At 35.2% G+C, this 24,497-nt stretch overlaps 1 protein-coding gene across 2 annotated transcripts; it reads left to right on the forward strand.

Moving 5' to 3' along the window:
* The first annotated feature begins 7,234 nt into the window (after positions 1–7,234).
* On the forward strand, positions 7,235–23,725 carry LOC145668126 (uncharacterized). 2 transcript variants are annotated; one of them, XM_081735685.1, is made up of 9 exons: positions 7,235–7,428; positions 10,285–10,376; positions 11,395–11,531; positions 14,435–14,501; positions 15,582–15,747; positions 16,914–17,104; positions 17,552–17,717; positions 20,664–20,803; positions 23,381–23,725. In XM_081735685.1, exons 1-9 carry the CDS (start codon positions 7,422–7,424, stop codon positions 23,723–23,725), a joined length of 1,311 nt encoding a protein of 436 aa, XP_081591811.1. In that variant the 5' UTR covers positions 7,235–7,421. The 2 variants fall into 2 exon arrangements, with proteins under 2 accessions (XP_081591811.1, XP_081591809.1); XM_081735683.1 differs by having other exon boundaries at positions 7,235–10,376.
* The last annotated feature ends 772 nt before the right edge of the window (positions 23,726–24,497 follow it).

Genomic DNA, 24,497 nt, shown 5'->3' on the forward strand with positions numbered 1-24,497 from the left:
CGCTATGGACAGGATTCAACAGTAGTGTGATTTCCGTCTTTCTTTTCCCAAAACCGGTTCAGAAGATCAGTGTTTCCCATCATATTTCTACCTCCCAATTTTCCTACTAATTGAGGGTTACAAGACCTGTCCATTATAGATTTGTTTATGTAGTTAGTGAGTGATTTTTTTTAATTACATACATGGCGGTATTTAATTTTGTGGTAGTCAGTCCAGTAATCATAATGCACGTGTAAATTTACAGTAGGGGCTCCTATCTGACTCCCAAATTGGGAGTCCGGCTTCCAGCGGGATGAGTTAAACATGTAGTTTGTTCCGGGTTCCTGCCCCTTCAGGGCAGGGGTCCTATTGTTAGCTAATACTCCGATATGTCCCCTCAGGGCATCGATTAAACAGGTTGATTTCAAGAATATGATTTAGTAAATATAAGGGCCAGTTGGCCCTGTTCATTTCTTTCCTTTCGTTACCTTTCATAGAGCCGATTTAACATGGTAAAATCTGAATGATTTCTGTGTATATTTATTAGTATAACATGTATTAATGTAGTGTGTAGTATGAATGTGGCATGATGTGTCTTGTAGTTCGAGTAGTATGTGTATATTTGTAATGTAGTATCAGTGATAGTGATAATTAAGTGATGAAAGAGTGTGTTGGACAGTGTAGTATTTACTATGCGATAAATTTTTATTACTCCGTCATTAAGTGAACGTAATATAGTATAATAATTCCGTGTACAAGGTCACATTCAGTTGTTCAAGGGTTCATTATATCGTCGCTAGCCCTAGTGTCAAAAGTCAGTACTAACCGCCATTCTTCTGTCGAGGTGCTTAGTGATTTAGTTTTCGTGAAATTGACCTTTCTTTTCAAAATAAAACCTGGAAGGTATAATTCACAGCCTATATGGATGTACAGTTAGGTCAAGTGACCCAAAATTAATATATTCTAAAAAATTTCAACATTCTGCCTAGTCTAGAAATCTAAATATTTAAATAAATAAACAATACGTAAATTTTTAACAGAAGTCGGGCGATATGATGCTAGTTCTTCACTTTGAAATTATATTAGATGTTCATTTTTCTTCGTGGCTGCAGAAGCTTATTGTTGCTGCAGAATTTCATAAACGTTAACACTGCAGTGGTCGCGCGTTCTACTATTGTAGAACAGGTGTTTTATTTTTTAAATCCTGAGCAGTTGGCAACACGCTCGACTTTCAGCGGTTATGTATCTTTCTCTGAAAACCTTTTGTACATTCCAGGGTATCTTCAGCCCTTATTCTTGCACCTGCTCCAATTTGTTAACATGATTTCATTAGTGTTCTACTATTGTAGATCGCGCGACTATTGGCGTACTGGTTTCTTTCGTATTAGTGATTTATTTCGTTTTACATTTTCCCGTTATTTTTGTGGAATACGTGCTTGTATATATTTGAAATGTCAGAACATAACAGAGAACAGATGCTTCTTTGGTTAGAGGAGGCAGAAAGTGACTGTGAGAGTGTACTTGGGATCGAAGACATGAAGAAGCTCGAGAAAGATTTTGTTGAATAAACAGTTGAGTGCAGCCATACGAAAATGTACCAGACATTATACCGAAAGAAGAAGAAAACATTCTAGTAAAAGCTAGTGTTGAAGTCACGGGTCCTGCTACACCACCTTTTGTCGGCATACGTGCGTTTTATACCCGTAGAGGGAAAAGTTAGAACCTCTTCGCTGGTATGTAGATCTCACAACGCCAAGAAACTCACGAACTCCCAATTTGAATATAATACTAGCTTTTCGTAGGCTTGGCCTACAAGGTATTATTTTCATGCCTAATTGGTGATGAATGTACTTGATGTTTAAAGCTCTTAATATATTTGGAGCAAATATGAACGATGAAAAGGTCAGATGCAATAATTTTCTGCAGGATCTAACTTTTGAGTTGATAAAACCAGCGAATAGCCAATGTTTAGCCATGAAATGCTTTGCAAAAGAGCTTCGACACAGAGGAAGAAGACTTCTGCTTGGCTTCAGCGAAGGTGTTCCATTACCACAAGACAGGGCTTCAGGAGTAGGAAAATGTTTCCTTTGTGGGCATTCTCGCAACAAGTCAACAAGAAAAAAAACTTGTGCCAAAAGCCAGAGATAGGTGTGCCCAGACCACCAGAAAAGCGTGTGTGACAATTGCTTGGAGTAGACAATTACTCAGAAAGAGTACATAAAATCATTCTACCTGTATGATTTATCATAGAAGAAGGTTTATGCTGTTATTTCAATACTTATACCTAAACATTTATTAGATTTTTGTTCGAAATTGTTGATATGTTAAATAATATATATATAATGTTTATTTTTGTCAATATTCTTGTATTAATCAAATAAAATAATTTAAAAGTATTTAAAAACTATATAATAATATAATTAACATACCTAAGACCGAATATTGCTAAAAGTCATAACACTATAGAAAAATAATGATGTTCTACAATAGTAGAACGCGCGACCACTCACGTAACAGTGGAGGGCGCGACCAACGCAGTGTTAAACATTATCGCAGATAATTCTATTTTCAGTGAACATACATAGGATTTTTTTTTTCTTTCTTCTTAATAAAGCTACCAGGTATTACATAGTATTGTGTGTGGGATGAAAGAGTCTTGGGTTCGAGTGAGGTTGTCGTGCGGTGATCGGAGCGGGAAATGTTTGTAGTGATTATAGATTTTAAAGTATTATGATGAAATGTGTAAATAGGCTGGGCGTAGATAGAGGAAACAGGGTGTTTGTAGAATATAGCGTCGTGGCAAATGAATATTAATGTGAATATGAATATTAATAAGTATATGAATATTGTAGTAGATGAATATAGAATATAGGACACCCATATAGTTAAATATATAGTAGCCCAGTGAATACTTCGCCGTGTGTTGATATATATAGATATTGAATAGATATGTGTGGCTACAAACATCTCAAGTTCTGACCCCTGCACCATAATATCACGCGGACCGGAGGGCGATATATAGTCGGACTACGGTAATACTTTGTAGTTTTATGTGTTATAATAATAATCAACCATAGTAATACCATCTGATAGAATAGGTAGCATCATATAATCGCAGACTAGACATATTGAATAATAAATTATGAAAAGACAGTAGTAGTTATACAACAGGGCTGTAGTGAATTATATTTTCTGGTCGGTTTTTTAAAATAGAATATCCTGCTCCGTGAGATTTTTTTTTCCCCACGTTACCTACTCGGGCTAGCTTACAATGTTCATGGAGGCGACAGCTCTGACTGGGTACAGAATCAAAACAATTAGTTATTGAAATTTATTTTCGCGTACCCGGATGTCGACCCCTAGTCCCTTTAAGTATTTTCATTTCTTTTCTTAGTTTAATTAGACGAGGGAAATTAACGACATCCCAGACCGTGGCGTGTCTGCGCGGGGTAGCCATCGGTGAAGTTTGGCATAGAAATCACCGATCCAAAATTCAGTTTATTTAATTTTTTTTTTATTTCGGCAAATCATTAGTTAGGGATATCTTAGATAATACTTCTATTCTAGTTTCATTACTGTCCTCGAACCTTCTTAGTTTTTCTAAGGGGTCGAATATTTTTTTTTTACTTAGAGATTTCAAAATTGGGGACGCAGTTACCTGGTCCCTTTCCCCCTCTCCTTTTATCCTGCTGGTCTGGGCCGGATACGGGGATCGGATTTCAATCTTACAAGCCAACTCTTGTGGGATTGGGATCTGATGGACACAGAACTTGCATCCTTGGCAGCAGGGCGCCCCTTGAGTCTACGTATTTGAGTAGACCATCCTTTTTGGCATATTGAGAATATTTTGGCTATGGATTTTGTTGAGAGCGAAATTCGACTTCTAACTTTGTAGCGTTAGTTATTTCTCACTTAAGTCTTTGGCGCCCCTATTCTTAGTCTTCCTTCTTCTCTATCTCTCTCTCTCTCTCTTCATTTCTTCAAGTTTTTTTTAAATTTTTTTCAACCTTCCCCCCCCCCCAAGATTTTGAACTTGTTACTTACGATTTATTTAACGTACAACTCCGATCTGAAATTACCAGCTGAGACGTTGCAAGACACGATTCATAGATAAAGTAGATAATAATTGGGTCCTCCGTCACATTTTGACCTATCGCTGAAATGAACAAAGACTTAGTATTTGACGACACTTCGATTACGTTCTTTCACCGTCGTTCCTCTTAAGTTTCTTTTTAATCCATTGGTCACTTTCCTTTCTGTTTTGGTTTTCAATTACCTTGTAGTTAACCTGGGCCCAGAAATTGTATTTTGATTTACCTAGTTATATCTAGAAATGCTCTGTGTTACGTGCCTGCCTCACAAAGTTTTTTTTCCTTCATGATTTAAACACGAATTGATTATACAAAAGTTAAAAATTTATAGACGCGCGGTATCAGATAAAATTTAATTTGTTTCCAAATGTAATGTTGGAAGTCATTTGTTTTCTTGGACAATGTTGCAACCTTCTTAAAATTTTATTGTTGGGGATGATTAATTGAAATGTGTGCGCATTTATTATAAATATATATATATATAGAGAGAAATAAATACTTCGAAATATATGTGTAATTAGTATGTGAATATGATGTTAAAGTAAAAGTATGATATTAAATGTATTATGAATATATGTAAGAGCGCTCGTGTCTGTCCCCCTAGACGTGTATTGGTTGCTATAGTTTACCAGAAGTCTTCCGACGAATTTAAGAATGGAGATTTTGTTAAGAATACCGCCGTGCAATTAAGTAATTTTCCTTTTCTTCTGAATCAATGTAAGTGATAACCTCTGTAATTATATAATGGCATGCATTGAAAAAATATCGGCAGGTCTAAACGTAACCCACATCATAACAAATATTATCCCTGAGCAATTAACCTAAAACCATTGTGGAAAGTGTACCTTGAATCCGTCTCACCTTCATATGTATCCTGTGACTTGACCAGTTTTTTTTTTTATCCTCAATTTGAACCATCATACTCCGTACACCTGTGGAAGATTTTTTTTTTTTTTAAATCCGAACCATGTATAAACATATACGAAAGTGATCCTAATGAAAGGTCTCGTGAAGTGTCCCAGTGTTGGATAAATAACTTGAAATTATTCGATTAATAAGTTTGGAAATAGACCGTCTAAGAGGAGAAACTTCCTCTAGTGAAAGTGATTTTCTCGAAATCCCTAGATGGATATAAACGTAGCAGTGTGCGATTGCAGATACAATCTGTTAAGAGTTATAAACCAAATATAGTCGATGAATGTTTTTTTTCGTAAACCACTAGATATATATATATAGATATATATATATATATGTATAAACACAAATTAAGTTAAATGGAGCGAAACGTTTTGGACATTTCGACTAGTGCGTGAGTTGTGATTTGGACGCTCGAAATTATTAATATTTTAATATCTCGACGTGAGGTAGAGACTCATATAAGTTCTAATACACCAAAAAGTTTTTTTTTCTTTCCTCTTTGTCCAATTTTTTTTAAAAGTGAAATAAGTGTCTTATTTGCGTATGTCGCAAATCATAATTTTGATTTAGCATGCCTAAGATACAATATATGTAATTATTTTTTTTTCTTTTCTTTCGTCAATATGATTGAATATATAAAAACTTACTAAAATTTAATACTATGTACTCTATTAATATATAACCAAGAACTTGTGCTTTTAAGATTTTCTTTATAATTATTTGTTTTGTCTTTTCTTTTCACTATGGATGTAATAAACTATTTGTACCCTTGTAGTTAGTTGGTTTCCTTTAACCATATATACACTGTCCTGAGTGAGTGAGCGAGTGAATGCATGATAGATTTAATATAAGCAATTCTAGTGATATCATTTGTCATATTAACATCTGTAATATATGTGTCATGTTTTAATATATGTGTTAAGGTAAATAACCTAGGTCAGGAAGGACCGTCACTAACGGTTTAAATCGGCTCGAGGAGTGAAGCAAAAATAGCAGGATAAGCATAAATACGACATCTTTCTTCCAGGAAGTCGAACCTTTTATTGATACGATACCTAAATTTATATTGAGTTAATAAGCTTGTTTTTTTTTTTTTCCCTTTTGGCTAATTCATATGTGTGGTCGATCCTAGAGGACAGAGTTCAGATGCTGGATAGTTATCAGTCACCGATCGGAATAACATTACAAAGAATTAAATTTCACTTTTCTCATTTCCAGGTCTAGGTCTGGGCAACCCCATGATCGTGGTGCCTGGAGCTAGGTCTGGGTGGTATGAGGGAACATGTGTCTATTCCGAAGCATTCCAAAATTGATTAGTTGTGAATAACATTTAGAATGATTCATCTTTCAACGACTTTACCGACCTTTTACTATATTTCCGGAATTATCCAGTAATCTGTTTCTCATTAAAATACCCTATTTCTTTTCTTTCTTCTTTACCTACCTCCTTCTTTTACCCTTCTACTTTCTTCTCTTTCTTTCCTATTTCTAAATGAAAGAAAACGGAGTCATGATTGAGAGTAGTCGCTATTGGCACGGTCAATAAGTTGTTTCGATGAGTTTTCTTCGGGAGTCCGATATGGAATAATTAACAATAACAAAAGGTTTATTGGAAGTTACTCTATTGGAAAATAATCTGGATTTCAATCAGTAGGTGATGTTTCGTAATCGTCCTCGTTAAAGAAAATTAATTTTAGCGACTCCTCTCCTCTACATTAGCTCTTTTATCTTCGTTAAATTTTGTTTTCTTTCAATATTGGCTAACTGTGACAGGATCTGTTGCCCTGGAAACGGCGGTTTCTATGGCAACGGACAGAAGTTTTCTTTCACACTCAGACTACAATCTTGTACTACGGCCTAGCTCTTGTGCTTGAATAATCCAGTATTCATGTATTGAGAACATCTTTGGTCCAGTCATTCATTTTTTCACTGTTTCTGTGTTATTGAATTCGCACCTACAGATGACGTGGTGCATAAACAAATTGGATTGTTCTCTCCTTTCACGAATGTATAAGTTAATTTTATCGTTTCTAGTGTCACAGGAACAATTTCACATCACCCCTCGTGTTGAGTATGCGCATAAATCCGGCATCTTCATCCAATGGTGAACTAACTGTTATTCCTTATTAAATAATTGGTATAATCGGGTTAAAAGAAATTTAAGTTCCGATAAACCTGAAACAGACATGAAGGATAAAGATGGATAGGATTGCCTATTTTTCCTAGACTGACAACTACATTAAATCAGGGTTGTTAATGGTCAGGGAAAACTCAGTGAAAATGGTGCAGGTGAGGAAACTCAGAGAAAAAGGCTGAAAATCAGGGAAAGTCAGGGATGTCTTATAAAATATATTTTTTTCTAACATTAATTGTCCCCAATTTCAGTTTAGCCAACCATTAATGGTCACAGTATGAGACGTAGCTCAGATTTTTATGGGAGGTAAGTGGAATGCACGATGAGCAGTTGATTACTATTTGTCTCTATAGAATAAATGTTCTCATATATATAAATATTCACCGTTATCTATTCTTTATTTATATGTCAGCGTCATCCGACATACGTCATGAAAAAGTCATGGAATTTCCTATCAAAGGTCAGGGAGAAGTCAGGGAAATAAATTTCTCCAGATCAGTAGGAGCTCTGGAAATAGTATCTACACACAATACGATTTACGTATAGGTTTAAAACCACCTAAAACGCTAGAAAAGCACATCACCCAATTTAAGAGTTATTACACAGATGCCAATGACAAATATGGTATTTGCGAAATAAAATGCAGTTGCCAAGAGAGTGAAGGAACACATTAGAGATTCGAAAGCGAAAATCCGGTGTCAGGTTTATCGAAACATTTAAAAGAAACGCAGTGCAGGGTAGAAGATTCAAAAATTTTATTTGGAGCCAGAAATGAAGTAGAGAGACTTTTTTGAAATTTTATTTATTCATTTAACGAAACCAAAAGTAAATCTAGACAAGGGATGACTGAGTGACGAATGGGAGGCTGTTATCACAAAATTTTCACAGTATTGGCATTATAATAAAAATAACATGAGTTGGCAAACTTCCAACAGAAATAGAAAAGGCGCACAAACTGACTGCCATATTTCAGTTTGTTTCAAGACCATCTGCAGATAGCTGACGCACTTGACAATGTGTTTTCCACATATCTTGTCCTCTTTGTAAGTCCGTTCCTTTCTGTTCCTTGATGTTTCTGTTCTTTTTCTTCCTGCTTTTAACCTTCATGACCAAGACTTCAGGGGAGAGTTGAAAACTTGGAAATTTAAAACTTCAAGAATTACAGAAACCTGTAAATAGAATACTCTCCAAATTGCTCTTGTCAGTTTGGTTTCCAGAGGTGACCTCTCCATTACTTTCAATACAGATTTCTGACATCCTACGCGACAATCTTTTCGAAATTCAAGAATGTCTTTTTCCGATAGTCTTGGCTTTTCGTAAAACATCTTTCGGTGTATAAGTTAGTCATGTTTACAAACTTAGCTTACTTTACGTTTTCACTTTCCTTGAAATCAATCATAACTAATCGCTGGCTCTTCAAAACGCTATCTTTTACAAAACAACCAGCAGCAGACAATATACTGGCCTGGAGGGAATTGCAATCGGAAAGAGCTAAGCCAGCTTTCGAGGGTGCGGGATCTCAGTGGTCGAGCGTTCACCTCCGGTGCTTAGGATCCCTGCTTCGATCCCAGCTCGCGCCGTGTGGACTTTGTAATGGACAAAAACCGTGCTCATGGGTTTTCTTGGGGTTCTCCCGTTTCCTCCCACTTTCTTCATTTCACTCATTATCACCGTCTCCTTTAGCCTAACCGACATAACCGTGGGTCGTTAAACTTAAATATTCCATTTCATTTATAATTTTCTAAGCCAGCTTTCCCTGAAACTCGCGAAGAAAAGGTTCATCAGTCTTTGGTAATGTTAAAGAACGTAGCTTTGCAACAAGAAGCTTGTCATTTGTGAAATGTCGTACAGTATCAAAACTTCCACATTGTGGTACTTTCTTCTTGCCAGCAGCACTTGTTCTTTGTTCAGCATTATTTCCATGGCCCGAGAAGTAACATCTAAATGTTTATGTTCATGCTAAGCTGGAAATTTGTTTCGGAAACAGAAATTCTGCGAATCTTTTGTAGTTTGTTCGACGAGCTGGAAAATTGTTGAATAAGTTATAAGTGGTTTACAAATAATCATCTACTTTCCAGCCCATTTATTGCATGGGAGCTTAGAAAGCACAATTGATAAAGTGCTTCCCACAACTTCCAATATTAAGAAGGATCAGATCTGAGGTGAACTAGGAAGTACGTTTTGCAGATCACTTAAGGAAAAAGATTTTCTCGAAACCGGGAAAATGTCACGGAATTTTGAAATCACGAAAGAGTGGTTACCCTGACTTAATGTATCATTGTTGGTATCTGTAAATGATTGTTAGGCGTTACTTATGGATATTGAAATTCACATTGTTCTTGCAGTTTAGTTAGGACCCTTCTATGTACTTTTCTTCGTCGCTGTCCCTTCTTAATTGAATGTTCAGACGCCTATTTTTTCATATCTTTGCGTTCTTAACGTCCAGATTCTGAGATATTACATTTTCTTGGGTTACGAATGATATTTTTGGTGTTCCCTCCATCTTGGCAATACTGTTAGATAAGAGTATACGGGAGAATCTCCTTCAGTTTTCTCCACTTTTTCTTTGTAATGGTATACATGAAGAATTAAGATGGCGTTCATCGTCCAACGTAGCTCCCAAAAACGTGCATCCAAAGGAAAGAAAAAAAATCGTTACTGAAGTTAGAGATCGTCTGTGCTTAACGTATGTCTTCAAATATCAACATCAATTCAATTCCTGCTTTGTATGAAGATATTGCACACGCTGGTTAGATAACATATACTACTCACCAATATACAGGATCCACTTTTAACAATTACATGTTCCTGTAATATAAAGCTTGATCAACAAGCAGCTATCATCATGTTAACACCTGTCTTCTTACTGTCATTAGGCAAGACCCGCCATTTTGTATCAAAAGATTCCTTTATCAATCTTGCATGTAGTATGTGTATGTAAAATACGTAAGTGTACGTTTGTGTAAAATTAGATGTTTTTTTAATGATGTTTTTTTTACCTCTGTAAGAAAATGTTCTGTGCCATGTACTGTTTTACTTGACCCCATACTGACATACTGTACCTCACATTGCAATTATGAGTGAAGATAGTATACGTTCCTGTACACATATATATGTAGATACATGGATAAAATAACCATTTTCTTTGCAATATGCTTCTAGCAAGAGGAGGAATTAAGACGGCTCAAGCTGTAGTACCGGTCAATGTAATAGGAGAAACCAGTTTCCAGGCACAATGTGTACTACAGAACTTTGTAAGTATTCAGACTGTGACCCACTGCATCATTTTGCGGTGTTACTATAGTTAAATCCTCGTAGGTTGGTCTATGTTCAAATTTAGATAGGACGTGAAAATAAATTTCTTCAACGCGTATTATAAGCATGTAAATTGTATTGAAGTTCAGACATTTGTATATATTATTACCTGATACATATGTAAACTTTATAGTGGTAAAATACTTAAATCTTTTAAACAGCTGTCGACGGAAAGTCTACATTTTAGGCATAAAATTCTAACCACTTTCCTTTCAATTTAAAAGTAATGTCACTCTTACTACTATTACCGCAAAATATGATAATGTATTTTAATACTGCATGAAAGGTATCGTAATATATGGTTTATTCTGTTGGTAGATTTGTTTTTTTCCCTGATAGTTCTTATTGCATAGCAGAGGCGATTTATTTTAGAAACAGTTATTTATGTTTCTCCCAAATGATATTGCAGTCAACTCTTGCTCTTAAGAATGAACCACATTTTATTTGGATATAATCATTTGATTTTATCAGAAGGTAGAATGATCTTTAGAAATGAAAGTATTTCAAAAAGCAGAAATAAAGAATCAGAATTAGGCACAGTTATAAGACGTTAAAGGGTTAGACTTCCTTCTCTGAAACTTTCGACTCTTTAGGTTGCCATTTGTAAGAGCAAGGTGTTTTGAAACTTACTGGCAGAAACATAATCGGGTGATTCTGAAGCTAAGTATTGACAGAGGGAACCGCTTCAAATAATCTTCAAATAATAGTAATATATTTTGGTCAATTTTTGTTTGCCATCACCAATATTTGTGGAACTGATTGTGATAAAATTAATTGCTGCATATCACTAGGATTTCTCAATATAATGCAGATATTGAAAAAGTAAGTTTTACGTATAATGCAGATATTGATTTTCGTCATAGAAGTTGTATTTTACTTACAAATTTCCCTTATACTACTGTGCTCAATATTGTATCCTTGAGTTACTGTAAACAATAATGTAATGTTTTCTTGTAGGATCTGTTAACCATTTTGGAAAATTCTTTAGATGGAAGAGAAGTTTTAAGTGAGTACAAGATACATAATTGTTTGAGCTCCAGGACGAGAAATTTACTAACTGAAGTAATCATACGTCACATTGGCGCCGACAAAAGGTTTGTTCAGTAAAATACTTGAATAAAAGAGCAGTATCTTCTGTTTTTGTTTTGTTATACGTAAGATTTATTTATTAAAGTATTTTTAATTGCATTCTTATTGTAGCTCTAAATTTGTTTTATATTTTGATTTGTTTCAAAGTGTGATTGAAGTGTAATCATGATATAGAGCGTGTAGTGACGTGAAAGAGGTTAAGTGGTAATTAAAGTTTTTTGTTTTTTAAGAAAAACCTGAAAGGGCTAACATGTAATATATCTGTGTGGCAAATTAGTAATAACGTAATGACTAACCTTGAAGAATCTTAAATCTTGCGTACAGTGAGTGAGTCAAGTATTCGAAGTAGGATCAGTTCATGTGAAATCATCCAGTCCGTGTTGCTCAAAGTTTAGATTTGCTTGAATTTTTTACAGTTAATGTGGCAGGTATATTGAAAATTCAAGACGAGGGTTTTAAACATTCTGAACTCTTGTTTTATTTCTTTCGTGGTTTTTTTTTTTTTTTTTTTTTTTTTTTTTTTTTTTTTTACTATTTTTAAGTGATGACACGAGCTGTTTTTGGAGAAATTTATGTTCGACGGAAAACTTCATAACTATTATTTTTGGAGATATCAAAATGATTAAAAGTCCATTCGATTCAGCAAACAATGAACGTAATTCAGATAGAAAAAAATTTTAGAAACTGTCAAAGTGATCGCTGAGAATTGACTTTCAAAATAGTTGATTTACCGTGGAGGAATAGTAGTTTCGACTTAAATTTCAGTAGGAGACAGTGATACTCATTTATATATATATATATATATATATATATATATATATATAATAGATATTCTGTACGACTGTTGTTTGGGTAAATATGAAATCTTTGCAGCTGTTTCTATTTTATATAGAGTAATAACGAGCAAGGGTACGCATTAACACTTTCAGCCCCATGTGTATCTTTTTGATACACAGTGAGGGTTTACTGATGGACCACGTGTATCAAATAGATACACATGGGCTGACGGTGTTCATAGCAAACTGTAGTCTGGTCCCGGGATGAAATTTACTCAAACAGGGTTGGGGCTGAGAGTGTTAAAAAGTATCATACATAAGGTCCATGTGTGTTGTAATTCGAAGACTCCTCGTGCCATCACTCTTTACACATCCAACGTTAAAGCCAACGAAAATAAAAAAAACTCCACAACCACCACAAAAAATGTTCTCTTCCTGTTTTTTTGGATGAAGAATGGCCGGTAAATGTGAAGATAGTTAAGAATGTACTTTGTCTCTTTGGCTTAATATCTTTTGCGTGTGTTTTCCAAACTTCTTCACAAGAGGCTTTTGCTTCATTGCTTTTGCACCATCTTGTTTTTAAATGGTAATTCCCAAAGACTTTCTCATGACCGTCAATTCCTGGCACTAAAAGGAATTTTCCTTGATTCAGTCTTACCGATAGAGCACTGTGGGCTTTGTTGTGATACCCTATATTAACATTATTCGGCGCTCTCATTAAAAGAAAATAGAGAAGTGGTTCCGTAACTCCTGTCTATCATTCTCACTCACAGCCAGTTTGCGTGATATAGATCCAAATCTTGCGAGGTGCAAGATGCTGAATTAATATCAGCTGAAACATACTACACTGTAAAATACACCTCGATCATTTATATATATCGGAAATGTCACTGTTCATCTGAGTGATCCCGAAAACTATGGATTAGACACTAATATAGGTCATTTTCGATCATTATTATATATAGCTCCCCCTCCTTGCTGCGGCACAGGGGCATCAGAATTGTCACTGTTAATCTCAGCTACTCCTAAAACTATGGATTCGACACTAATATTAGTCATTTTCGATCATTTTTAACCCAACTATCTGGGCTGAACTTGGATTGAAACAGCATCAGAAGTGTCACTGTTTCTCTCATTGACCCTGAAAACTATGGATTCAACACTAATACCGGTCATTTTTGATCATTTTGAAATGTCTCTCCCCCTCCCCTACGCTGCATCGTCAAACTGAATAGCCTAAAGTAATCCCTGCCCCTAAACTCATGTATGTTGAAACTTTGATTGAGATCGGTCGGGTGGTTCAAGAGTAATGAAGTCACAGAGGCAGTTATTTTTATTTCGATTGTGTTTCGTATATCTCCCCCCTCCCCTCCGCTAAGTTGGCTTGTCAAAGTGAAACGATAGAAAACACCCAAGGCCCGACCCTCGTATATGTTGAAAATTTGATCGAGATTGGTTATGTGGTTCAAAAGTTATTAGGTTTTATTAGTTTTTATTTATACGTCCCTCCCCCTCCGCTAGGATCTACCATTAAAGTGAAATTGCAAATATGTTTTCAGATCCGAACCTCATGTATCTTGAAAATTTGATTGAGATCGGTCGGATAGTTCAAGAGTTATTAAGTTACAAAAATAGTCACTTTCAGTCTTATATAAATTGATTTTTATATATCTCCCCCTCCTTCTCCACCCCTACGTTTCTCCATCAAATTAAAATCATAAAAACGACCCCAGACCTGAACCTCATCTATGTTGAAAATTTGTTCAAGATCGGTCGAGTGGTTCAGGAGTTATTAAATGTTATTTATTTTTACACCACCTTTCTACCATCAAAGTGAATAGTCTAAAACTAGCCCAGCCTCGAACCTCATCCATGTTATAAATTTGATCGGCATCGGTCGGGCGGTTCAGGAGTTTTAGAGTCACAAACATAATGATTTTCAATTATATATATATATATATATAGATATGTGTATGTGTGTGTGTGAGAGAGAGAGCATTATTTATTTATTTATTAATTTATGATGTTCATGCATGAATCAGTGTCTTCTGGTTTGCTGAAAACACTCGTAACAGTAATATCCACATGGCATATATCGTACAGTTATGATGTGTTTGTATTTTTCATTCCAGAATCACTAGTCAAACGTTTTCAACAATTACTGACTCCATTGTTCAAGTCTTCCCTACAGAAAACAAGGTTAGTACGTTCACATATGGGTCAGTTTCTTTCAAGTAATCCAAGAACTGGTTGCTTGTTGATTCGTAAAATATCTCAAGCTTACTCTACTCTTCGCCTCATAAATTACGAACTTTGGTCATGTTTTTTTATTAAGCGATTTGTCTTTGGCAGCCATATTATTGCACTCGCCTATTTTCACTGTTGAAAGAATTGTCAAAAACATTAATTGCTAAAAACAAAACATATTGTCCTAGGACAATGTAACCAAAAGCAGTTTGTTGGTAATTTATTATTGTAAAAGATGACTCTGCTGGTTTTTTTAACTTCTATTCTCATTTTCAAGACAAAATTAAAAGTAAACATAGTAAAATGTACTCACAAGGATGACATCCGAGTACTAGAAACTTAAAAATCTAATACGTAAAGCTGAATCATTCACGTTCTTTTACGTTAGTGATTCACGTTAATTTATGTGATCTTTAGATTTGTAATAAAACAAATAATAAAAATTCATGTGTGAGGCCTTATGGCGTTGGGACCGTCCCAACGACATCTGTTAACGATTGGTGAAACTACATCCGCCTGAGTAACTAGGTGGGGGTCACCCGCTTGCGTCACTGCCCGCCAACAGGCGTATCAGGAACTTTCTAGACTAAGTTGTTATCAAGTCTGTATCTAGGTGCCTCCCCAGTTCGCCGCCTGACGCTGGATGGACCCTAAAAGTGGTATTCTCCAGCCGGAAATTGAACGCAGGACCACGAGGACACTGGTCGAACACCATAGACGAACCATAGGAGTCCCCTTAATTTTTAATACTCACGTTTCTCTAATCATATTTACCTTTTCCTTTTACGTTTATGCGTGATGTGCAGATTGTCTTGCAGAGTCGAAAGCTCTCATCTAGTGTTTTTAGCTTCGAGAAATTTGGAATTTGGTATCCCTTGGTGAATACATTTTACAATCTTTTGCTTACTGCGCAGATATAGTGAACACAGTTAAATATACTATGTGAACTTTAAGTTAAATTAATTTGTTTTGTTTATTTATCTTTTGTTTTGTTTTGTGAGTCACACCTAATTTTAATTTTCTCTCAAATAGCATACCTACTATGTACCATATAGTGCATTTCAAGGAAAGAAGGTGTTAGCAAGAGGAAAATTATGGGATAAATACAATAATCGAAAGCGACATCTTAGACACAGTGGAGTTCTTCCGATTAAAGGAAAAAAAGATACTACTCCAAGCAGTCCAATTACTCCCGAAGGTAAAGAGTTTGATATAAATGTAGATATGTTAAATTATGAATCCCACAAATATTGTAGAACGTGCGATAGAACGTTCCAGGTGCTTACAAACCGAGTAATCAACCTTTTATACATTTCTCCCATCGTGTCGTCTGTCATTTTTAGAGCCTTGTGAATCAAGAGAAAATCGCCTCGCGAGGTCACGGTTGCATCCATCCGTAGATTTGAACTGTGTTAGTATATCTACAGTTATAGGGTTTCAGGAGCCAGTTCTCATTTTCGTGAGTTATCGGGGTATTATGATAAATTTTCGAATTATAATATTTACATTTAAGTGGATACCTAAGAAAATCAAAATTTAAGTGTTAGTTTAAATAAGTTCTTTATTTAGAGTATCACTTCAGTTCGATCAATATTAAAGCACAGTTACGTGTTAAATGGCAAGTGGTAGAAACAAGATATCTGAATAGTTAGAAGCACGTAGGGCATTACAGAGTACCGGTGTTTTATGGACCTGACTTCGTTGGTGTCTGCGTAACGAAAAAACATTCACAAGAGCGCATTCACTTATGTAGATCGAAAACCAGTCTTCTATTTTCCAAGTTTTTGCAATGTATGAAGTGATCGATAAATATTAGAGAATCTTTAAACGTACAATTAGTTGCTTGATACGGTTATTCATTATTATTAAGTCTTTAGACTATATTGAGTGTTGAATTCCAATGGACAGCAGATTCCTCGAAGCTTAAACTACAAATCAAGAGCTTTCGATTGTACAACACAATCTTCTTCGGTTTAAAGTTAAAAGGAAACTTAAAAAGTATAGATGGTAAACGATGACCGACGTTCAAATCCTAAAAAATCACGTTAGTAAATCAAGCAGTGCGTCAGTGCTTTAGTTTTACTTAATGTGATATTTAGATTTTGAACTATCAGTCGTCTTTTACCGTTTTTACCTTTTAGTCTCCTTTTATTGTTACGACCGAAGAAGACAGTGTTGTTCAATCGAAAACCCCTGATTTCTAACTTACACGTTGAGCAATCTGCTGTCCGTTGGAATTTGGTCTCCAATTGGTGATGACATTTTATATTATTTTCTTCACTGAGCAGATAGTATGTATAATGGATATTATTGATCCATGTACATAATTCACACTACTAATATTCGAAATCCTGATAATTTTAGAGAATGACGAGGAAGACCTTGAGGAATGCATTCTTTGGTTAAAAAATTCCATGGAACCTTGGGAGAAGGTCTGTGAATATTGGAAGAAAACTTCATCCAAACGAGTAGCTGATCTGCGTAACAGCAGTAAACCAGTTGCAGAGTATTTTTCGGAATTTCCAGTTTTAAAACAACCGTTGGGATATACATTGGTAAGTGATAGATATGTAATTAAATCTATGATTAAACTGTATAAAGTTGCATATTTTTTGTATTTCAAAATCATGTATACCGAGTGTGCTGAAGTGGGGTCAGCCCTCAAGAAACTTCTCTCCGGATGCATCCACTTTTAATTGCAAAATAAAACTACTTAGATACATCTGTATGAAGATTATTCACAGCTGGTTAAACAGCCAGCACCGGAAGAAACCGCTTTTACGATTACATCAAGCTTAATACTCCCATTTAAAACATATCTGGTTTTCTGTCTTTCACTGATGTTTCCCACAAGTCTTAGAACACGGATGGTCAAAATATATCATACGTTTAAGTTTAAGTCATAAGTTTAAAATATGGTCAAAATAGGTTTTGAAAGCTAAATAACTTCTTACAATTTTCGAATAAAAGTGATCTTATGTTACTTATTGTTCTTGTTTTAGATCGAAAGTGATTTTACCAAAAGGTTTCCTGATAAGGAAGTGTCTTTATATGCAAAATGGAACACAGAGAGTGAAAAGTTGAAACACATTTTCTTGAAAACCAAGCAAAGTGCACCAGACGCAGCGATCTATGCAAGACTTCTTGAACAGAATGAGTTAGATGTAGGTAAGTAGCACATTCACTCAGCGCATGTTTAACTGTTGTGAACTGTAACAGGAAAGCTCAATTATTATCAGTATTGTAGGGAGTGTTGTTAACAGAAAAAAAAAAAAAAAACGTTCGTATTTTTTCAGAAATGTACATTTTTTTTACAAAACAAAACATTGCCTCTCGTTTTTTTCTGAATTTCGTTTTTTTTTTCAAATAGCCTACGCGCAGCGTTACCAACTATGGATATTAAAGTTTCCCTAAATTTGGAAAAAACTTCGAGAATTTTGTTTATAAATCCGTACTTATATGTCCGAGCGCAAGTCAACTTACGGCAGTCGAACATTGGTCCTTACTGAACAAAAGCGGGTACAGACCGTTCCAGTGGAGTAATTAGGGGGCGCACTAACAATTCGTATTAGGTTCTAACCCTTGATTTTTTTTTTTTTTTTTTTTTAGATTTTCTCTACTTTTCTGTTGACCGTAATCTATTTTTTTGTAATTAGAAGCTTTGTTTCTTAAATATCGCCATGATACTTGTAGGCCATATTAGTGGTGTACCAATGTTCATTTTAATATAGTTTGCGTCTGTCTGGTAGCAGTGTTGCCAGCTATAGAAAAATTTAATTCCCGATTTTAGAGGAAAATTTTGAAAACAAAATCCGTTTTGTCTCCATTGTTTCCTTCCTGTTGGCTACATCGGGACGAACGTACCAGCGTATCAAAGAATCGTTTTTGCTCTATACAACAACAGTATAGGAAGTTTCAATAGAATAATTGGGGGAAGTATAGTTGAGGTTTACAGTAGACCTTGTTCTCTAAGTGGGAAGATAACTCATACTTTTATAGGTAGAATGAGATATTTTTAAATGGCATGCTTACTTTATTAGATACCGTCACGATACTTGTAGGATATATTAGAGGGATGCCAAAGTTTATTTTAAGATAGTTTTTGTGTGTCTGGTAGCAGTGGTGCCAGCTAACAGAAAATTTTATTTTCCGATTTTAGGGAAAATTGTGGAAAATCTCCCTTTTGTCTTTATTATTTCCCTCTTGCTGGCTACATTGGAAGAAACGTACCACTATCTGAAAGCCTCTTCTTTGACCTAGAGGATGCACCATAAAAGTTTCAATAAGATAATTTATTAGGGAAGCTGTAGCTCCGATATATCTTGATTTTTGTTCCTGAGGCGTAAAAACTGTCGAAATTTCATGTGTATGATGACAGATTTTTTTTCTTTCTCTCCTTGCGTCTAAGCCAGCGACTTCAGGTTTTCACTGTACCTTATCAACAGACCAAAAATATTTTTAGGTTATTTGGACTGATGTAGCAACAGTGGTGCTGAATACAAAGAATCTTGAAAATCGGTTAGGGAAGTTTTTGTAAATTTTCACCCTACATTTCCCTCAATATTTCCCTCCCATTGGCAACAGTGCAACGTAACCTACATGAAAAATAGCAACATCCCTTTTCTAACAAACTAGGCCTTAACCAAATCAATCGGATTAATGGTTTTTGAGCAATAACTCACTAACTGAAAATGTAGGGAAACGCCAAAAATGACCTGGGTCCGAAAGGGATAATCAGACAATTTTTTTCGTATAGGTACAAAGAAATGAACGATATGTAAGTTACGAGGGCTTCGACTCAAGTTCTGCTGATTATTTCACGTATCTGCAACATAAATCAATAAATAATAGTTCTCAGAAAAAAAAACACATTTGAAAAAAAAATGAAAAAGAACGGCTTTTTATTAAAAAAAACTTCACAGTAAAAAAAAGTTTTTTTACAACACTAATTGTAAGACTCACCTAGTATGTTAAATATAATTAAGTATTTGAGTGTGTGAGTAGTGCAAATAAGTTTCATTTGGTAATACAGGAATGGTTTTCCAGTACTTTATGTGAAGCGAGCAAGTGTTGCGAATTTTTTTTTTTTAAATGATATGTGCCATCCTGGGATCGTTCGTCAGTCAACTTGGCAATATCACACGCCTGCTTTAATACGCTCGCCGAACATATGTACATGATTAAATGTACATTTATATGAAAATCATAATCTACACTAAACAGTTTTAGGTTTAGCTTGACATTTCACTGAACTTCAAAACGAGCTAAATCTCTCTATTGATACGCTTTCTCAGTTCTGAAGAAACGTTATCTTACAAAATATACAAGAACTCTTCTGAACAACATCAGATCAATTTAAAACTTGATATACGTATTAACAATAAACTTCTTTAAAAGCTATCATAGTTTGGTTTCGAACAAATGAGAGTAATTCAAGTTATGAATTGTTGAAGTCAGCCCTCCGTTCCAACTTGTCGAAAACCAGCACTTTGTTTTAACATACGGTAGACATTTAACGAAACCTTAAAACTTGTTCTTTACTTAATTTAACCCAGATTTTTTTTTAGCTTAGCTTAGCTTAGCTTTATGTACTTCTAGGAGTAAACATTTTATTTATATCTAAACTCGTGTGTCTATAGTTTCCTCATGACAGCAAATATGTTATAAATTTCGACGCGACCACATTTTAATACCAGCAATAAATTTTGTAAAAATTAATGATTAAATTGTGGCTATTTTCTGTGAATTAAACAATTAATATGATCGTACTTGAATTGTACATCGTACTTGAATGGATTTAAATGTCAGTCTACTTCTCTTTTCACCCTATAGAAACTGAAAGTACACCGAATGTCAACCTCACTTTTTAGTCACATTCGTATAGTGTAAAATCGTAGTAAAAATGGAAACTACTCATTGGATCTGTATCAAAACTAATCCAACGTATGCGTAGTTAGAAACCAATGCAATTAGGATATGGTATTTGGTATTCAATACATTGTATCCATTAGGTTTCGTAATGTGATATTATTCATGTTATATAGGCATATTCTTTTAAGACGTTACAGTTTAAAGCAATTGTACTAATTACATTTACATTTTTTATACTTACAGGAGCCAGAAATGTAATTCTGCTGCTACTTTTAGGTAGACATTTTCCTCCTGTTACTTCGTCGGTAAAGAGGAAAGATAGCGGAGGATACTGGAAGCCAACAAAGTTAGAAGCGCAGCAGGGATTCCTTTTTCATGTTAAGGTATGTTGCTTTTTAAGTTAAATACCGTATAGTAGAAATAGAGAAGTATATGGATCAAATAAAACCTGAGGAAGAAATAAAATGAAAAAGTGCAAAGGAAGAGTGGATGTTTGCGTCAGATCAATCGAAAGATTGTTTATCCGAGATACATTGTTAAATGATTCAAAAAGGTGGTCTAAATCGAGTAACTGTTTCTTCAAGTTTCATAATAAATTTTCGAAATCCCATAAATATTCAGTTATATATATATATATATATTGCTGTAAGTTATATTTCAAATTTTCTGAAAGAAGAAATGCGAAGGTTTAGAGAGAAAGAAATTACTAACACTCATTCTCTCTGTCAGAACAGAGGAAATATATATATGACACTTTAGTATTGAGTCTGACGTCACTTTCTTTTTCAACTCTTCGCATTTCTTGTTTCAGATAGTTTACAATGTAACCTAGCAGCAACCAGCAAAATTTAAATGTATATGAAATTAATTTTTATGGTTACGTTTCATCGAAAGTTTGAGGGGACACATTACATTTGTTGGCACTATTTAATTATTCACATGTACTTTTGCACAGCCGAACGTGAGTTTCGTTATCGACGCTGCAGAAAGGGGAAAATTGATTCTCAAGTTTTAAGATCATTTCCATATTGCAGCTAAAGCGAACGTAGCAGAAAAATCAGTGTAATGTCAAAACTCACAAGTTCGATATAAAGTTGGACGGTGCTTTCTTGTATAAAACTTATACAGCTGGATAACGCGTCTCAAACTGGTTCAGTGTACGGAGTCTAATTTTTCGCAATCTCTTAGTCATAGTGAGACCTTCAGGTAGAAAATGATGTTACTTATGTCCAAACGCATTATAGCTACCAAATATCAATTTGGTATAAAATGTGTCGTTGTGGCCAAATTGAAAGCGTTCCGTACTCACTTCCAAGTCGGCTACAAATACACTTCACATGCATTGATACTAGGTGGCTCTTGTGCGTTTGTTACATTACATCACTTGCAACCTCCAAATTTCGCCCTTGATAAAGGGCTGCGAAAAATGAAACTCCCCTACACTGAATCAGTTGGTCACGTCCTCCGCCACCATAAGTTTTATACAGCTTGGCGCCCCACTTCGTACCGTATTCTTATCACTCATTGCGCAACATAATTTTATATGAATTTACACATAAAGCCCCAAAAGCAGGGGAAGAAAATCGTGTTTTGTGTGTGTGTAATTTTTATCAACGAACAGTTTTTTTTTCTAATTCTTAAATTAGAATTGCGATTTTATCTTTGTTTAGTGGCACAGTTCCATTGAATGCTGCTTATAGCGAATATGTGGTTCTAAACGAAAATCATTGTATTGGTACTATTTACCCATTTACTTTACTGAATTGTGATATTTGTACTCAATCTAAAACCCGTCTATAATGCAACTAAATCACGCAATATGCCTTTTTATTTTCGAATTATAAGTAATGTTTAAGGACTGTAATTTTACTAGGTAAAATGTACCCTTATTATCTTTCATGGCTTTGAAAATTTACAGAAAATGTATGAATTTAAGGACCATCGTTTTTTTTCTTACTCTTTCCAATTTCCCTTTAAGTTCATCCCAGGGGCGAATGCAGGACCGACTTCTGGCGGGGACGGTGGGTTGCCATACTGTTACTTTAAGGGCTCCAAACTTTGGGATGGGTTTTATTTATATATATAAAATAAGAAAGTTTCCTCTTCTGGGGGGGGGGCAATCGCCCCCCCCCCCTTGGATCCGCCCCTGGTTCGTCCTAGATAAAGGAAGGCACAGTTTTCATCTTAATACCGTGTTTATATTGTCTCAGAAAGTAAACAACTGCGTCAAGTGCTATATCACCTTAAACGCACTCCCGTGTTGCGGTACAATACCGAAAGTGAAGAAAAAATAAGAGTTCATTTTGATACGTTGAACTTCAATTTACCTTTTCCAGACATAAATTCAACTATATGAGCATATGAGGAAGATTTTTTCACGCGACAAATTGTCAGACTTTTCTTGGTGTAGTAGGAAGCGAATTTTAGATGAGACCTAAAGAAAGACCGAAAGGATCAAATACTCCTAGTAGCTAGTTAACTTTTTCCTCCGCAGTAGTGAATAATTACATAAATGTAATTCCGAAATCGAACCCATTGGAAAGGTTTCATTATCATGTCCACATGGTAATTTGTACATTCTTTTATTATTGGTTGGAACGTCCAAAACTCAAGAATCACGAATCATATTGATGCGCATAAAAATAGCGGTAACCTCACATGCAAACATAAGAAATGCCCCCAGGACTTCTATAATGAAGAATGGAAAGCCAATAAATCACCATCACTTAGCTAGCACCTCGAACCAATACTTTTCGCTAAACGAAACTTCCAAGGCGAAGACTCACTTTCATTGGGCTAATGCTCATACATCCATTGTCTGCAGTATTTCCTCATTCATTGAGCAGAGGGTCCGCATAAATACATACATTAAGATTGTCCCTACAGTAGGTTTTATTTCAAATGCATGATATTTATTCCAGCTTTTGAACATAATCTTATCAAATATTTGTGTTTTGCAGGAAGCATCTGACCTCCAGGCAAATTTAGAAGCACATCATGAGAAGATGAAAAGATTCGGCTGTGGTGTTCAACCTTTGCCTGTAGTTATTGCGAAGGATATAAAAAATCCAGAAGCATATTTCGTGTGCATCGAAACTCAGTTATACAGGATGGAAACAATTTTGAAGGCCATGGATATCTGCTTCAAGTGTTTCCATGTATTACACTTGCAGTACCCGAAGGAAAGTGAACAAGCTTGGATATTCATCCAACAACATATCTACGAAATTTTTACCCAGTGGGACAAGAAGTTCACAGCTGTAAGTAGTTTAATAACGCAAATAAACTGCAGCAGCCTTGAATAATGTTTTTGCAGTTGGACAAATATACAGCTGTAAATGAATTTATGTTAGAGGAACTGCTGTAGAAATCAATAGTGCGTATTTTGTTTGTTGTGAAATATTGACATAAAGTAAAATGCCGAGGAGGTTCATATATGTAGATGTAATGTCAGGTCAGTTAAACTGTTGTTGCAACATTTCAAATGTATCCACAATTTGCACATAAATAGTGTGTATCGCTGCGGAGAACATTTGTGTGGGCGTGAATTTGATATTCTTAATTCTTTTCGTAAGCATTTACATAAGCAGCACGGCTTCCCAGATGTTCTGTCTATGTCTCATGTTGTTCGAAATAAAATACATGTGTCTAAACATAAAACAACTTGTGGTGTTGATACTGATGCTGCTATAGTAGCAAATGAAAACATAGATGAAAAAACAAATGAGAGACTTTCAGAAAGCAGCTTACCTGAAATCTATCAGGAGGCTATGGAGGAAGAAGTATTTTATTTTATAGCCAAACTATACAGTGAACCGCATCTCACCAGAAAGCACATCCAGTATATTTTACAATGTGTAGAGGAGCTCTTGAACGGCAGTATCGTACAACTTCTCAGGGATAACATTTTCAGCAAGTTATACACATTTCAGACTGACGAAAGAATCGTCAAACAAGTAGAAAACATGTTCACCATTGTGGGATCTTCATTTCATAACTTCAATAGCGAATATAAGCGATTAAAAAGCCTGGAAAAAACTGGTGACCTTATAATGCCTCAAAATTACATCATAGGAC

Source organism: Thermobia domestica, chromosome 13, assembly GCF_964235325.1.
Source record: "Thermobia domestica chromosome 13, izTheDome1.hap1.1, whole genome shotgun sequence".
In the NCBI taxonomy this organism is placed as follows: Eukaryota; Metazoa; Arthropoda; class Insecta; order Zygentoma; family Lepismatidae; genus Thermobia; species Thermobia domestica.

What these genes read in the sequence shown, in the direction of transcription:
- LOC145668126 (XM_081735683.1), top strand. Translation starts at nt 10,275, where the DNA reads ATGCTTCTAGCAAGAGGAGGAATTAAGACGGCTCAAGCTGTAGTACCG. An exon ending in CACATTGGCGCCGACAAAAG is followed by an intron (nt 11,532 to 14,434) that starts GTTTGTTCAGTA and finishes TTTTCATTCCAG; the next exon opens with AATCACTAGTCAAACGTTTT. An exon ending in TCTTCCCTACAGAAAACAAG is followed by an intron (nt 14,502 to 15,581) that starts GTTAGTACGTTC and finishes TCTCTCAAATAG; the next exon opens with CATACCTACTATGTACCATA.